Source organism: Peromyscus leucopus, chromosome 11, assembly GCF_004664715.2.
Source record: "Peromyscus leucopus breed LL Stock chromosome 11, UCI_PerLeu_2.1, whole genome shotgun sequence".
Taxonomy (NCBI): Eukaryota; Metazoa; Chordata; class Mammalia; order Rodentia; family Cricetidae; genus Peromyscus; species Peromyscus leucopus.
The window spans coordinates 48,078,587-48,093,408 of NC_051072.1; the positions used below are offsets into that span (position 1 = coordinate 48,078,587).

The 14,822-nt window shown below is 41.8% G+C and overlaps 1 protein-coding gene across 3 annotated transcripts in view; it reads left to right on the plus strand.

Moving 5' to 3' along the window:
- Positions 1–13,472, plus strand: part of Cdk7 (cyclin dependent kinase 7) — a 36,763-nt gene extending 23,291 nt beyond the window's left edge. For 2 of the 3 annotated variants that reach the window (XM_028884838.2, XM_028884837.2), the window contains 4 exons: positions 241–327; positions 5,554–5,703; positions 7,367–7,514; positions 8,908–13,472. In XM_028884838.2, coding sequence (XP_028740671.1) covers positions 241–327; positions 5,554–5,703; positions 7,367–7,514; positions 8,908–8,936 — 414 coding nt within the window. In that variant the 3' untranslated portion in view covers positions 8,937–13,472. The remainder of the gene's footprint in view (positions 1–240; positions 328–5,553; positions 5,704–7,366; positions 7,515–8,907) is intronic. The other variant, XM_028884839.2, reaches the window with a different exon arrangement.
- The last annotated feature ends 1,350 nt before the right edge of the window (positions 13,473–14,822 follow it).

The window sequence follows — 14,822 nt, forward strand, 5'->3', positions numbered from 1 at the left end:
ATATATCAATGCTGTATGCATGACAGAAGAGGACGTCAGATCCCCTTACAGATGGTTGTGAACCACCATGTGGTTGCTGGGAATTGAACTAAGAACCTTTGGAAGAGCAGCCAGTGCTCTTTACCTCTGAGCCATCTCTCCAAACCTGAGTTTATTTTTTTTATTATAACTTTTTGTAGCATTATTTATGTAACTACTCTCAATAAATGTCTATTTGAAATGTCTATTTCTTAATTTCAGGTTCCTTTTTTGCCTGGAGATTCAGACCTTGATCAACTAACAAGAATATTTGAAACTTTGGGTACACCAACTGAAGAACAGTGGCCTGTAAGCCTTTATGCATTTTGTTTGAAATGTAGTTAGGATTCTGTAAAGTTAGTTTGCTGTACCTGAGTAGCTGTATGGCTAAGGAAGAAAATAATTAATTAATTTTGCAGTGCTAGAGTTCTAAAGGACCAAGACCTTTTCCCTGCTGGATAAGTGCTCTGTCACTAGGTGGGCATGGTAGCACGTACTTACAGTCTCAAAGATCTTGGAGAATTCAAGGCCATGCTTGCTGGTTACCATATGAGTTCCAGGCCACTTGAGCTATGTACTAAGATCCTGTGTTAATCCCAACAATGAGAATAAGACCACTACAATTTGAGCCAAATTTTAAACAAGCTTGGTTTTTATTGGGATGTACCAAGAGCTGGCCAGCGACTGCCTCCTAAATTGGGTTAAAGAGAGCAGCCCTGAATGCAACTCTTGGACCCCTTTCAAGGAGTAAAATCATTAGTTTTACAGAAGGGACACACTGGGGCAATAAGGAAACATTAAAAAAAAGTAGTAAAGAACATCCTATGGTCAGGAGGGTCAGGGAGAGTTAGGGTATTCTCAAAACAAATCAAAGTCATGGTTGGGGTAGGTCAGGTTCCAGGAAACAGCAACTCAATTTTCACAGTAAATAGAAACATTTTTACTAGCTCCTGCCTTTAAAATGGGGTCAGGCAGGTTCCTCATCTATCTCAAAAAAGTAAATAAATAAAAATAAATTACCCTCATCATAAACCTGCAGATGACAAAGGAAGGAAAACATTCATATTGTGACCTACACCCACCAGTGTCTGTTCCAGGTTGATCACTGCCTTCAGCTGATGGATCATAACTGTGCACTCACAAACGTAAAGCAGAATGCATTGTCTTTCATTCATTCATTCTTTAATAAAAGATGAGGGCTTGGGACATAGCTTAATGGAAGAGACTGTTGACATGCTCAAGGCCCCAGCTCACTAAAAGCACTGAAAGGGAGGGATAGTAGCAGGATTGCTCTGTTGCTACTCTCTAATCCTTTGTTTTCCACTACTTGGTTTTCTTTTTTAATTGAGGCAGTTTTGGGTTGTTTTGTTTTGTTTTTGGTGGGGTATTCATCGGATTGAGGTGTTTTCTGACTACCTAACTCTAGCTGGCCTGGGACCATCAGAGACCCATCTACTGCTGCTTCTTCAGTGCTGGGATTAAAATTGTGTGCCACCATGCTGTGCTAACCTTTCCTTTTTCTGATGGCTGAATAATACTCTCCTTTATGGAGATTTATGTTAGTTACCTACTATCTAGATAATCTAAGTATATTTATTGGGTTATTAGTACAATTTAAATATTTTATCATCATCTTATTCCAAAAACCAATTATGATATATCTCTCAAGTCCCAGCTACTAAGAGAATGATCCAAGAGGATTGCTTGAGCTCAAGAATTTGAAGCCAGCCTAAGCAAGACCCCCCATCTCTTTTTAAAGAAAAAGAAAAAGATACTGATTGTAAATTGCTAAATTACATATTACAGTTTAGTAATCTACTATAATACTAGGTGTAGAGGTACACACCTTTAATCCTAGCACTCAGAGGCTGAGGTAGGAGGATCTCTGAATTTTAGGCCAGTTTAGTCTACATAGCAAGCTTCAGGATAGCCGGGATGGCATAGAGAGACTGTCTCAAAAAGAAAAAGAAAAAAAACCGTCTTGGACCAGCAAGTTGTTCTTCAGGGACATGTTCCTGAAAAGGGAGGAATAGGGGATGAGAAATAAAGAAGATTGGAAAGTTTGGGGTCAAGAGATCTTGCACAAGTTGATGACTCATGCAAGCAAGTTTATTAAGAAGTTCAGCATCTATATATAGTTTTCTGGGTGGGGTTGAGGTGGGGGAACAGGAGATGGGTCAGAATCAGCAGGAAGCTAGTCAAGCAATGTTGCACCAACAGAACATAGGATATCTCAAGTGCATTCCGGACTGAGTACTCAATGGCATTGGGACTGATGTCTCCTGTTTCTTCAGGGCTTTAAAATCAAGTTCCCAGGAACTGGAACCTTAAGTCTTTGAGGCTGACCCCAGCCCCAGGATGGACCTTGCCAAGTCTGCCCCTGTGTCTTTTCCTGGGGACCTCTGAGAAAGCATTGGGTTCACCTGGTTTTCAATAACAATAGCAGCAATCTGTTACCACTTACTCAGATTCTTTATTTACTTGTTTATTTTGATTTTTCCAGAAAGGGTTTCTTTGTGTCGCCTTGGCTGTCCTAGAACTAACTCTGTAGACCAGGCTGGTCTCAAAATTCCAGAGATCCTCCTGCCTCTGCCTTGAGTACTGGGATACTCAGAATCTTTTTTTTCTTCCATTTTTATTTATTTATTTTTGTCTATTATCAGCTTGATACAGTACAAATTCTTATTTTTTTTTAAGATTTATTTATTTATTTATTTATTATGCAGTGTTCTACTTGTAGGTGTCCTTGCAGGCCAGAAGAGGGCACCAGATCTCATTACAGGTGGTTGTGAGCCGCCATGTGGTTGCTGGGAATTAAACTCTGGAAGAACAGCCAGTGCTTTTAACCTCTGAGCCATCACTCCAGCCCACAAATTTTTATCCTAATAGTGAAATGTTTCACTGAGGCTTGCCCAGTGATTGAGTAAAACCAAAACTTATTATAAGCCACAGTCATCCTAGGGTCCCCCCTGCTATATACCCTCCCTGGTTCTGTTGGTTGCAGTCTGATTATTCTTTATATCTAGAATCCACTTATGAGTGAGTACCTACCATGTTTGTCCTTCTGGGTTTGGGTTACCTCACTCAGGATGATGTTTTCTTGTTCCATCCATTTGCCTGCAGATTTCATGCTGTCATTGTTTTTCCCCCGCTGAGTGGTACTCCTCTGTGTATATGTACCACATTATCTTAATCCATTCTTCAGTTGACCGGCATCTAGGTTGTTTCCAGGTTCTGGCTATTACAAATAATGCTGCTATGAACATAGTTGAGCATGTGTCTTTGTGGTGTGATTGAGTATTCCTTGGGTATATGCTCAAGAGTGGTATGGCTGGGTGTTGGCTTACTCAGATTCTTGAGGTTGAATAACTTTTGACTTTCCATTCCCATTGTAGCCCCAGTGCTGTGGGATGTCTTTCTGTACACTGTGAATATCTGATTGGTTGATAAATAAAGCTGCATTGGCCTGTGGCAACGCAGGATAAGGTTAGGCAGTACAATCGAACTGAACACAAGATGAAGGGTGGAGTCGGGAGAGATACCAGCCTGCTGCCCAAGGAGAAGCAAGATGCCCACAGACCAGTAACGCCACGACCACATGGCAACATATAGAAATGGTGTTGAGTTAAGTTGTAGCGCTAGCTACTGAGAAGCCTGAGCCCGACCACCACAGGGCAGGCAGGACTAGAGAAACTTCCAGCTTACACCCCAGGTTCTGAGGGGCAAATGTTAGAAAAATGAATCTTAGGGGGCTGTGGACATGCGTAATGGTTAAGAGTGCTTCCTGCTCAAGCATGAGGACCTGAGTTTGAATATCCAGCACCCTTGCAAAGCCAGCAACAACACAGAATCCGTTGTAGCATTCCTGTGGCTCCCCGCTGTCGAGGACAGGCCAGGACGACTCCTGGGGCTTGCTGGCTACCAGCCTAACCTGGTTCAGTCAGAGAGCTGTCTCCTCAGCTCCAGACACACATGTATACCACACACATTCTCCTACCCCTCCGTCACCGAAATCAGTAAGAAGGGAAAGGGAACATTTAAAACCGGATTCTTTTGGGTTTTTTTTTTTTTCGAGACAGGGTTTCTCTGTGTAGCTTTGCGCCTTTCCTGGAACTCACTTGGTAGCCCAGGCTGGCCTCGAACCCTCGGAGATCCACCTAGCTCTGCTTCCCAGGTGCTGGGATTAAAGGCGTGTGCCACCACCGCCCGACCTTAAAACTGAATTCTTACATTCTTGTTAAAACTATAACAAAAGTATCTGAGACTAAAATTAATATCTTACTTCTTTTTTGTCATTTCGTAATTTCCTAATTGAATTTTTTTGTGTTTTGGTTTATTTGTGGTTTGGTTTGATTGATTGATTGATTGATTGATTGGGACCTACAATTTAAGATCTTCTTGCCTTGGTCTCTGGAGTGGTAGGATTATAGGTATGCATTACCATGCCATCCTAAGCTGTCTTGTCCTGTGTGTGTGTGCATGCTACAGCACTGTTTTGTCAAAAAGACTCGACAGAACTCCTTTATGCCTTTTCAGAACTACGCTTGGCAGATACATGTGGATCTCTGGGTTTTCTGTGTGCTCCATTAATCCCGATCTGTCCCTCAGTCAGTACCATACAGTTGCTCTTTTAGGTCTTAAAATAAAATAAGGTATATAAAGCAATTCCCACTTTTTTATTTTTGAAAATTGTTTCAACTAACTAGTCCTTTACTTCCCTATATAAGATTCAGAGTAAGTGGTTTGCATATGTAATTTGTCAAGCAAGATTTTAACCCTGTTTTCTGGAGAATCACTTCTTTCCTGTGTTGAATCTTTGAAACCATAGACATTTCTCATATTTTATATAGATGTTTATTTCATCAGCATTTTATACCTTTCAGTACATGAGCCAGTACATATTTTGTTAAGACTTCTCAACCAAATATTTTCCTTTTTGGCATAATTATAAAATATTGTGTGTTCCTTTTGTTTGTTTGTTTGTCTTTTTTTTAAGATTATTACATATACAGTGTTGTTTCTGCCTGCATGTATCCCTGCATGCCAGATGAGGGTACCATGTGTCATTACAGATGGTTGTAAGCCATTATGTGGTTGTTGGGAATTGAACTCATGACCTCTTGAAGAGCAGCCAGTGCTCTTAATCCCTGAGCCACCTCTCCAGCCTTGCTTGTTTTTCAAGACAGGGTTTCTCTGTATAACAGTCCTGGCTATCCTGGAACTTGCTTTGTAGACCAGGCTGGCCCTGAACTCCAGCTGCCTTTGCCTCCCAAGCCCAGCTAAATATTGTGTTTTCTGTTCTGGTGTTTGTTGTTCGTTGTTAGTATGTAGAACTATGATTTCTAAGTATATTTATGTTATATTTATGTCTTACAGCCTTTATGGATTACAATTCCAGTTTGTTTTTCCCTTTAAATAGTTTTCTTAGAATTTTCTACACAGACTACTTGACAAGTCACATTTTGTTTCTTTGTTCCATTTCTGTGTCTCAGAGTCCTTTACTTAAATTTGAACTGTAAAAAAATCTGTTTTCAGGACATGTGTAGTCTTCCAGATTATGTGACGTTTAAGAGTTTCCCAGGGATCCCACTGCAGCACATCTTCATTGCAGCAGGAGATGACTTGCTCGATCTCATCCAAGGCTTGTTCTTATTCAATCCGTGTACTAGAACTACTGCTTCCCAGGTACTTACTTTAGGAAACCCAAGGGTCATCTTCTTGGCAGCATTAATAAAACTCAAATGTCTAAAATTTTCTAATATCTCTTAAATACCAGGAAGATGTATATCTTAAGTAGATATATTTGTGTGCTTTCCTCTAAGCTGTAAACACTGTCCAGGCTGGTTTTTACATCTAAGAGTTTACACTTGCTTAGGGTGGGGGGAGGGGGTGTAGGGGGAGGTTCACTCAGACAGCTATATTTCAGATGAGCTTTTTCTTTTTCTTTTTTTTTTTTAAGATTTATTTATTTATTTAACATACATTGGGGATTGGGGTTTTGCCTGCATATATGTCTGTATGAGGATGTCAGATCCCCTGGAACTGGAGTTACAGTTGTAAGCTGCCATGTGGGTGCTGGGAATTGAACCTGGGTCCCCTGGAAGAGCAACCAGTGCTCTCAACCACTGAACCATCTCTCCAGCCCCCATTTTCTTTTTCTTTTCCTTTTCTTTCTTTCTTTTTTTTTTTTTTTTAAAGATTTTTGTTTGTTTATTGTGTATACAGTGTTCTGCCTGCATACATGCCTGCACACCAGAAGAGGGCACCAGATCTCATCTCTATAGATGGTTGTGAGCTACCATGTGGTTGCTGGGACTTGAACCAGCCCGTGCTCTTAACCTCTGAGCCATCTCTCCAGCCCCACAGTGCTTTTTTTTAACAATAAGGCAGGGTTTCTCAATGTAGTCCTGGCTGTCCTGGAACTAGCTCTGTAGATCAGGCTGGCCTTGACCTCACAGAGATCTGCCTCCTTTTTATTTATTTATTTATTTTTTTTTTTTGAGAGAGAGAGAGAGAGAGAGAATATGAATGAATATGGGTGGGTACAGAGGAACTGGGAGGAGTTGGGAAAGAGGAAAGAAAATGGTCAAAATATCGAGGCCAGCCTGGGCTACCAAGTGAGTTCCAGGAAAGGCACAAAGCTACACAAGAGAAAACCAAAACCAAAAAAAAAAAAAAAAGAAAATGGTCAAAATATGTTATAGTCTAAAAAATTTTTTAAATGGCAAAGTCCTAATCTTGCCTCTGCCTCCCAACTGCTAAGATTATAGATAAGTGGTACCATGCCTTGACTCTTAGAGAAGTATCTAGTGATTAAACTGCTGTGGCTGTTGGATAGTACTAGTATTTTATAAATAGGTATTAGTTGACAAGCTTGTCATTTGAGAGGAAACCACTTTTATAAATTTTGTAAATTTTGCAACAGTATATTCTAGTGGTTAATAGAAACCTTGGGTAGGCCTGAGTAAACTTTGACCCATTTGCAATGGATTCTTGTGTTTGTAATTCATTGGTTCCAGTACAGTCAATGGCGTAGAAATAAAGGAGTGAGCCTCCCTCCTCCTCCAGGGACAGCAGCAGCCGGTTGTAGTAATTACAACCACATACTTGCTGTTGAGTCTTTGTTTTGGGACATGGGGCATTTACATACTGTTTTTAGTGCTGTCCACATTTGGGGTAGACTTTCCTACATAGAGTGCAAATGTTGAACGCACCGCTGTTGGCTGGCCATGCCTGTCATCCCAGCACTCAGAACAAGCAGGAGGAGCCAGCGCTCCAGGTGAGAGGCCAGCCCGTGCTCTCAAAACAAAAGACTAAGCCCGCCCTCTGGTTTCTTTTCTCTGACAAGGCACTAAAGACGAAGTACTTCAGCAACCGTCCGGGACCAACCCCTGGATGCCAGCTCCCAAGACCAAACTGTCCCGCGGAAGCCCTGAAGGAACAGGCAAATCCATCTGTGGCAACCAAACGAAAAAGAACAGAGGCCTTAGAACAAGGTAAAGATCCCCATTGGTAAAAACAAACAAAATGATGAATGACATCAGAAAGCTCTAAATAGTCCGTGTATAGCTAGTGACTGGAAGCCAGTTAAGAAAATGGAGCTGTGGAGCTGTTTAAACTGTGTGTGAGAGATAAAAGTCCTCCTTTCCTTCAATTGAGGATACTTTGGACACTTTAGAGTAGATCTCAGACTTATAAGAGGGTCCATGTGTGCCCTTCCCCCCCCCCATTTTTTTTTTTTTTTTCCATAATAAACTTTTGAGTTTCTGACTGTGAATGTATGCCATGTGTGGAGGCCAGAAGAGGCTTCAGATCCCCTGGAGCTGGTGTTGCAGGAAGTGCACGGTACACTGGGAACCAGACAGCTTCTTTGGAAGAGTAGAAAGTGCTCTTTACAACTAAGCCAACTTTCTAGGCCTCTCCCCCACCACTGACCCTCTTTTCTGTTTGTTTGGGGGTTTTTGTACACAGGCTCTCACTATGTATCTCTGACCGGCCTGGAACTCACTCTGTAGACCAGGCTGGCCTTAAACTTTCTTTTTTTTCTTTTTTTTTTTTTTTTTTGTTTGTTTGTTTTTTGTTTTTCGAGACAGGGTTTCTCTGTGTAGTTTTGCGCCTTTCCTGGATCTTACTTTGTAGACCAGGCTGGCCTCGAAATCACAGAGATCCACCTGGCTCTGTCTCCCAAGTGCTGGAATTAAAGCATGCGCCACCACCGCCTGGCTGGCCTTAAACTTTCAAGATCCACCAGCCTCTGCCTCTTGAGTGCCAGGACTAAATGTATCTTCAGCACATCCAGCTTCTTCAAGTTTTTCTTTTTGTGGGGAGGGGCTTCGAGACAGGGTTTCTCTGTGTGTCCCTGACTGTCCTAGAACTCAGGACATCCCCCTGCCTCTGCCTCCCGAGTGCAAGATAGGTTTTCCTTGTGTTTAGCCCTGGAACTTGCTCTTTAGACCAGGCTGGCCTCAAATTCACAGAGATCTGCCTGCGTCTTGAGATTAAAGATGTGCACCCCCATCACCCAATCAAGAACAGTTTTTTGTTTTTAACTCTTTTTTTTTTTTAATTTTTATAACTTAGTTTTGTATGTATGAGTGAGTGTTTTATTTTCATGTATGTCTGTGTACCATGTGTGCAGTACCTGTGAAGGCCAGAAGAGGGCATCAGATCCCAGAGACTGGAGTTAGAGACAGTTTTGAGCTGCTGTGTGTGCTGTGGCTGTTGAACCAGGTCCTCTGGGAGAGCAGTAATGCTCTTAACTGCTGAGCCATCTCTCCAGCCCCTGTCTAGCCATCTTAGGAGTGTTGTGTTCACGTGTAACAGGTGCCTGTGAGTCAGATAATGGTGCTGGAATGCAGGGAATGAACAGCCTTTCTGTTTTCCTTTCAGGAATATTGCCCAAGAAGCTAATTTTCTAGTTACAGCGAACAGTGGACAGCGTTTCACTGCTGAAAAGATAATCCGAAAGACAAATAATGGAAAAGGAAAAATAGGGAGCATTAAATGCCATAGAAGAGAACTTGTAAATATTCTACACATGTAAAATATGTAAAACTATGGGTTATTTTTATTAAATGTATTTTAAAATAAAATATTTGTGATTTATGATTAGAGTACAAAAATCAGTTGAGTTCTCTGAAATGTAATTCACAGTGTATTAGGAGAGCCTTAATATGTAATTACTGGTTATTCTGCATCTCTGGAGGATACATCACCTCAAATTCATTATGAATAGTACTTAAAACAGAAAAATACTTTGAGCAGTTTTGCCAGTACTTAACCCCACTACCCAATCTAAGTAGACTTGAGAAGATAAAACTGACACCTCCCCTCAATCCTCCCCCACCTGGAACTCACTGTGATCCTCCTGCCTCAGCTCCTGAGTTGCTTTAATTATTCTGGTATGCACCACCATGACCCTTTACTACTTTGCATTCCACTCCTTTTTACCTCACCAAGGAAATGGCTTTGGGTAAATTTGTGTTTATGATTCCATGGTTTTATACTGTCACCATGGAGAGCTCTATCTCACCTTAAGGTAGCACACAGCTATGATCCTAGCAGTAAAGGTAGGTGGATCTCTGAGAGTTTGAGGCTAGCCTGGTCTGCACACTGAGTTCCAGGCCAGCAAGGGCTACAAAGTAAGACCGTCTCAAAAAACAAACAAAAAAACTACTAAATATTTTTTGTTTGTTTTTTACTTAGAAACTTCCTTTCCATATTAATGAATATGAATCTAGTTGATTTAGTTACCATATAATAATGTGTTGTAAATAATGCTATTTACCTGTGCGTTGTTTAAGGAATATTATTTTTCTATTGTTGTATAAAGTTTATCATAAAAATAGTATGAATTGTGAGGCATAGTGGCTACTTATCCCTTTAATCCCAGAATTTGAGAGGCAGAGGCAGGTAGATCTCTGAATTCAAGGCCAGCCTGGTCTACCAAGTGAGTTCCAGGGCTACATAGTGAGAACCTTTCTCGAGAAAAAGAGCCCAAATTTAGGTGTAGCTTCGTGGTAGAGAGTTTTCCCAGCATGTATGAGCCCCTTGTTTCTGTACCTGGCACTGTAAAATAGATGACTCAGATCTGTACTTCTTAGGTGAGATAACTAGCTAACATGGCTCAACTTACTTAAGAATTTCAGCAAGACTAAAGCAAGGTGTCCATCACATGAGCTTTTTTTTTTTTTTTTTTAAAGTTATGTGCATGGGTGTTTTGTCTACATGTGTGTCTGTGACATGTGCATTCCTGGTGCCTGTGGAGGCCAGAAAATGGCATTAGATCCCCTGGAACTGGAATTATGTGTAGTTATTCCATGAGGCTGCTGGAAATCAAACCTAGCTCCTCTAGAAGAGCAGCCAGTGACTGATTACTAAGTCAACACTCCAGCCCCACATGAACTTCCTGTATGGGAGGTTTGGGAGAGCAGAACTTCACTCCTGATCTGCATTCTCCTTGAGTCCCGTGAGGGTTCAAAAAATAAGATTGACATAAACTTCACAGAAGAAAAACTGTACAAATTTATTGTATAAGTTTACATAGGGCAAAATTGCATATAATTGATAGGGACTAGTGGCTGGATGCTCACTTGAGGGTTACATGACCCTCCCCATCCCCCGCTTTTTCCAAGAGGGAAGGTGCCCAGTCAAGCCCAGCTAGACTCCTGAAGATGTCAATGGTTTGGTACAGAGGATAGTCCTGTCCAGCAGCTCCTAAGAAAGAAACTGTTAAAAAAGTAAAGAAGGGCTGGAGTTAGGTTCTCAACACTGAAACAGGGCAGCGCTCAACTACGGGGGACTCTGCTGCCCTCTTCTGGCCTCTCAGGGATCTGCACTCATATGCATACATAAAAAGAAACCTTGTTATTTTTATTTTTGAGACAAGGTTTCACTGTGTAACCCTAGCTGGCCCTGAACTTGGTATGAGAAACCTGCCTAATTCTGCCTTCAGAGTTCTGGGATTTAAGGCATACACCACCATACCTGGCCCAAAATAAATCTCTTTAAAAAAAAAAAAAGGTTCCTGACTAGTTAGCTGTATAAAGATAAATTCACATAGGACTTTAATTTCATTTTAAAATCTTTTCATGCCAGTACCAGGACTGCATATGTAATTTATCTAATGTGCACACTTAATATTTGTGAGGTCATGAAGTGCATGCATTTTCTGTTGATGTTGACATTATCATGTTGCCATGTAGTTTTTGATTTGTTACATCCACACAGAGAATTATGCCCTCGAACAATCTGGAAGAAAAAAGTGATGATGATGATGATTTTCTTAATCCCTTTGGCACTTCTTCCTGTGGTTAAATTTCACAGCATGTGGCTATCTTACATGTATACCATCTGTCCCCTTATTAGCCATTCAGACACCAGGTTGACCCACCCATGGTGTGTGTTTTATCAGAGACTGAGAACAGCAGAAACTAAGGTTGGAACAGACTAGCTTTAAACTACCCCATTGGGTGACGGCTGCAACAAAAGTGGAAGCACCCCTTGGTGAAGAGTGGGCGGTTGGTGGCGGCTTAGCACCAGCTAACATCCGAGAGAGAGGTGCCAAAGGAGCCAGTAACACTGAGGATGTGTCTTAGCAGGTGTCGTGTTGTACGTTTTCAGGTATGCTTGCTCTATGTTGCCCAGGCTGCCCTAGAACTCGGGATCCTCTTGCCTCCTGTTTCCTGTGAGCTGGGATTACAGGCGCATGCCACCGCTCCCAGCTTCTTCCCTGCTGGATATAGGGGGTTACGCTGGACAAATACATGGCCCACTGTATGGTCATACTAAACCACTCTTTTTAATTTTTTTGTTACACTTGTGTGTGTGTGTGTGTGTGTGCGCGCGCGCGCGCGGTATTCACATGTGTGTGCACATAGTACAGAACATGTGTGGTGGTCAGAGGACAGCTTGTAGATGTTGTTTTCTTTCACATGGAGGTCAGGAGGACCGAACTCAGGTCGTCATGCTTGTCGGCAGACGCCTTGACCCGTTGAGCCGACTCACTGCAGACTTGGTTTTTAATGCCTTTTGGGTTGAAACGGTCTCTACAATACATAGCCCAAGGTGGCCTCAAACTCTGCCTCCCAAGTGGGATTACAGGCATGCGCTACCACGCCAGGCTACTAATGGGCTTTTGTATTGCTTAGAGCCTTGATGACCGTTTTAAGATACCTGTACTAGCCTTAACACATCTGTAAAGCACTTCCTGCCTGTGTACAGGGTAAGATCCTAGCTAGATCAGATACGAGCTTCGCAGATTTTTTAACCTTTTTAATAAAACAAAAACAAAAAACCCCTATAAAACACATAGGCCTTTTTGTTTATAATTTTTCTTTCATTTGTAGAATTTTTCCGATAGAGAAATGCAGAGGTTTACGATGTCCCTATTTCCGTTCATGCACTTCTCCCTGTTATACTTCCTGCCAGAGAAATCATGTGGGTACTCTTCCTAACTTTTCTGTGTGTTGTACACGTGTGCTTGATGTGTTAATACATGACATTCCCCACTTGTGGGGCGCCTGTGGAGATTGTGTAGGTGTGTTTCACTAGTTGCCACAGCTCCACAGATTTCAAGGATGTGCCTTATTCCCCTGTGGACAGACAAGAATGTAACCTCTCCCCGTGGTTTCACTTGTGCAAACAGTAGCCTGGCCTTTGTGGCCTCTTTATTTAATCCGAATAGAATGAGTGTGAAGTAGTCACTTCTGCTGTGAAGTAGATGTAAGTTACTAAGCAAAACTGTTACCAAGTCCTTCTGAATGGGGGTTTTTGTTGTGGGTGACAGAGGCACACAGTGTAGCCCAGGATATTCTTGGCAATCCTGCCTCAGTCTCCCAACTGCTGGGATCATAGGCATTGAGTGACTTCATGGTTCAAAGCCATGGGATGATTCTTTACTTTTCCTGTAACTGTCTAACAGAGTAACCAGTGACATCAAGTAAGATTACGATATCCAGAATCTAAATGGAACAGTGAAATGTCAAGGTCGACTTAGGGGACACTAAAGTATTCTCCTTATATTCAGTGTTTCATAATGAAGAAGCTTGACATTTTGCTTGGCAGGGATATATGTCTAGAAGTGCAGTATTCCAACAGTGTCCATACAGTCCACCTTCGCAAGACTCTGTCATCTAATGGATCACTGTTGTATGTGTGGCCTGTTGACCAGCATGTGGCTATATAGTATATCACTTAATAACTAGAAAGTTGAATTGTTCATACCATTTTCCAGTGATTTCAGTAACTTTTAATCTGATATCCAAATCTTACTAAAATCACATGGCAGGCAGCTGGGCATGGTGGCACTCAGGATACAGAGGCAGGCAGATCTCTGAGTTCCAGGACAGCCTGGTCTATGGAGTGAGTTCCAAGACAGCCAGGGCTACACAGAGAATCCCTGTCTCCAAAAAAAAAAATTACATGGCAGGCAAACACATAAACCCTACCTTTATCGTGCCTCAGGCAACTTCAGCTGAGACCTTTTCAAAGGGACCATCACATCCACTTCCAGGATGGAATGAGAGTTGCTAAGTAAACATCTGTTAGGTTTGGCTACAAATATTTTACTGACCAAAAAATATACCGTGAAAGGAACTAGCAATTAGTATGAAAGTATTGCTAAAATCCCACCATAACTTTTTATTGAAGTTAACAAAATCATTTCAACATTTTGAATGGCAAAAAAAAAAAAAAAATTATGAGAACTGCAGATAAGGGTTTTTTAAATTAACAGTTGGTCCTAAGTGTTGTTTCTTATATTGATATTTATCTGGCCTAAGATCCATATAGTTATTCTAAATAACTATTACTATTGTGTTAGTAATGGTTTTTGTTTTTTAATATTTTTATTTTATTAAATGTATGATTTTTTTGTTAGGTTTTCTTTTGAGACAGGGTCTCACTATGTAGACCAGTCTGGTCTCTAATTCAGATCTGTCCACTTCTGCCTCCTGAGTGCTGGGATTAAAGGTCTGCACCACCACGCCCAGTTTTATTTGTGTCGGGAAGCATAAGGCACAGTGAAATGTGGAGGTCAGAGAACAACTCTTGGGAGTTGATTCTCTCCTCCCTTATGGATGCTGGGGATCAAACTCAAGTCATTATGTTTGGTAGTGGGAGCCTTTACCCCCTGAACCATGCCATGAGCTCTAGTTTTGGTTTTTGAGACATTTTTTTGGCTAGGTAGCATCCAGGCTGTGCTAAGGTTTGCAACCCTGAAGCCTCCTAAGTGTTGGGTTTACAGGGATGTACCACCACATCCAGTAGAAAAATTACTTCATAAGAAAGTCATGGTGCCGGGCGGTGGTGGTGCACAGCTTTAATCCCAGCATTTGGGAGGCAGGCGGATCTCTGTGAGTTTGAGGCCAGCCTGGTCTACAGAGCGAGATCCAGGAAAAGTGCAAAGCTACACAGAGAAACCCTGTCTCTGAAAAAAAAAAAAGAAAAGAAAGAAAGAAAGTAATGGGGTGTGTATGTACATGTGTGCATGCATCTGCTCACCAGAAGTCAGCCTTAGGTGTTGCCCACCTTATTTTTTTGAGACAGGGTCTCTCACTGGGGTCTGGGGCTCTCATATTAGGCTAGGCTGGCTGGCCTGGAAGCCTGAGGGATCCACCTGCCTCTGCATTCTCCACCAGCCAGGTTATAGATAAGCTCCACTGGACCTGGCTTTTCATGCGGCTGCTGAGGACCAAACTCAGCCTTGTGCTTGCATGGCGAACACTTTACCAGCTGAGCTGTCTCCCCAGCTCCATAAATAACATAATGTTTTCCCAAGAATATTTGATTATAAGATAGATGAA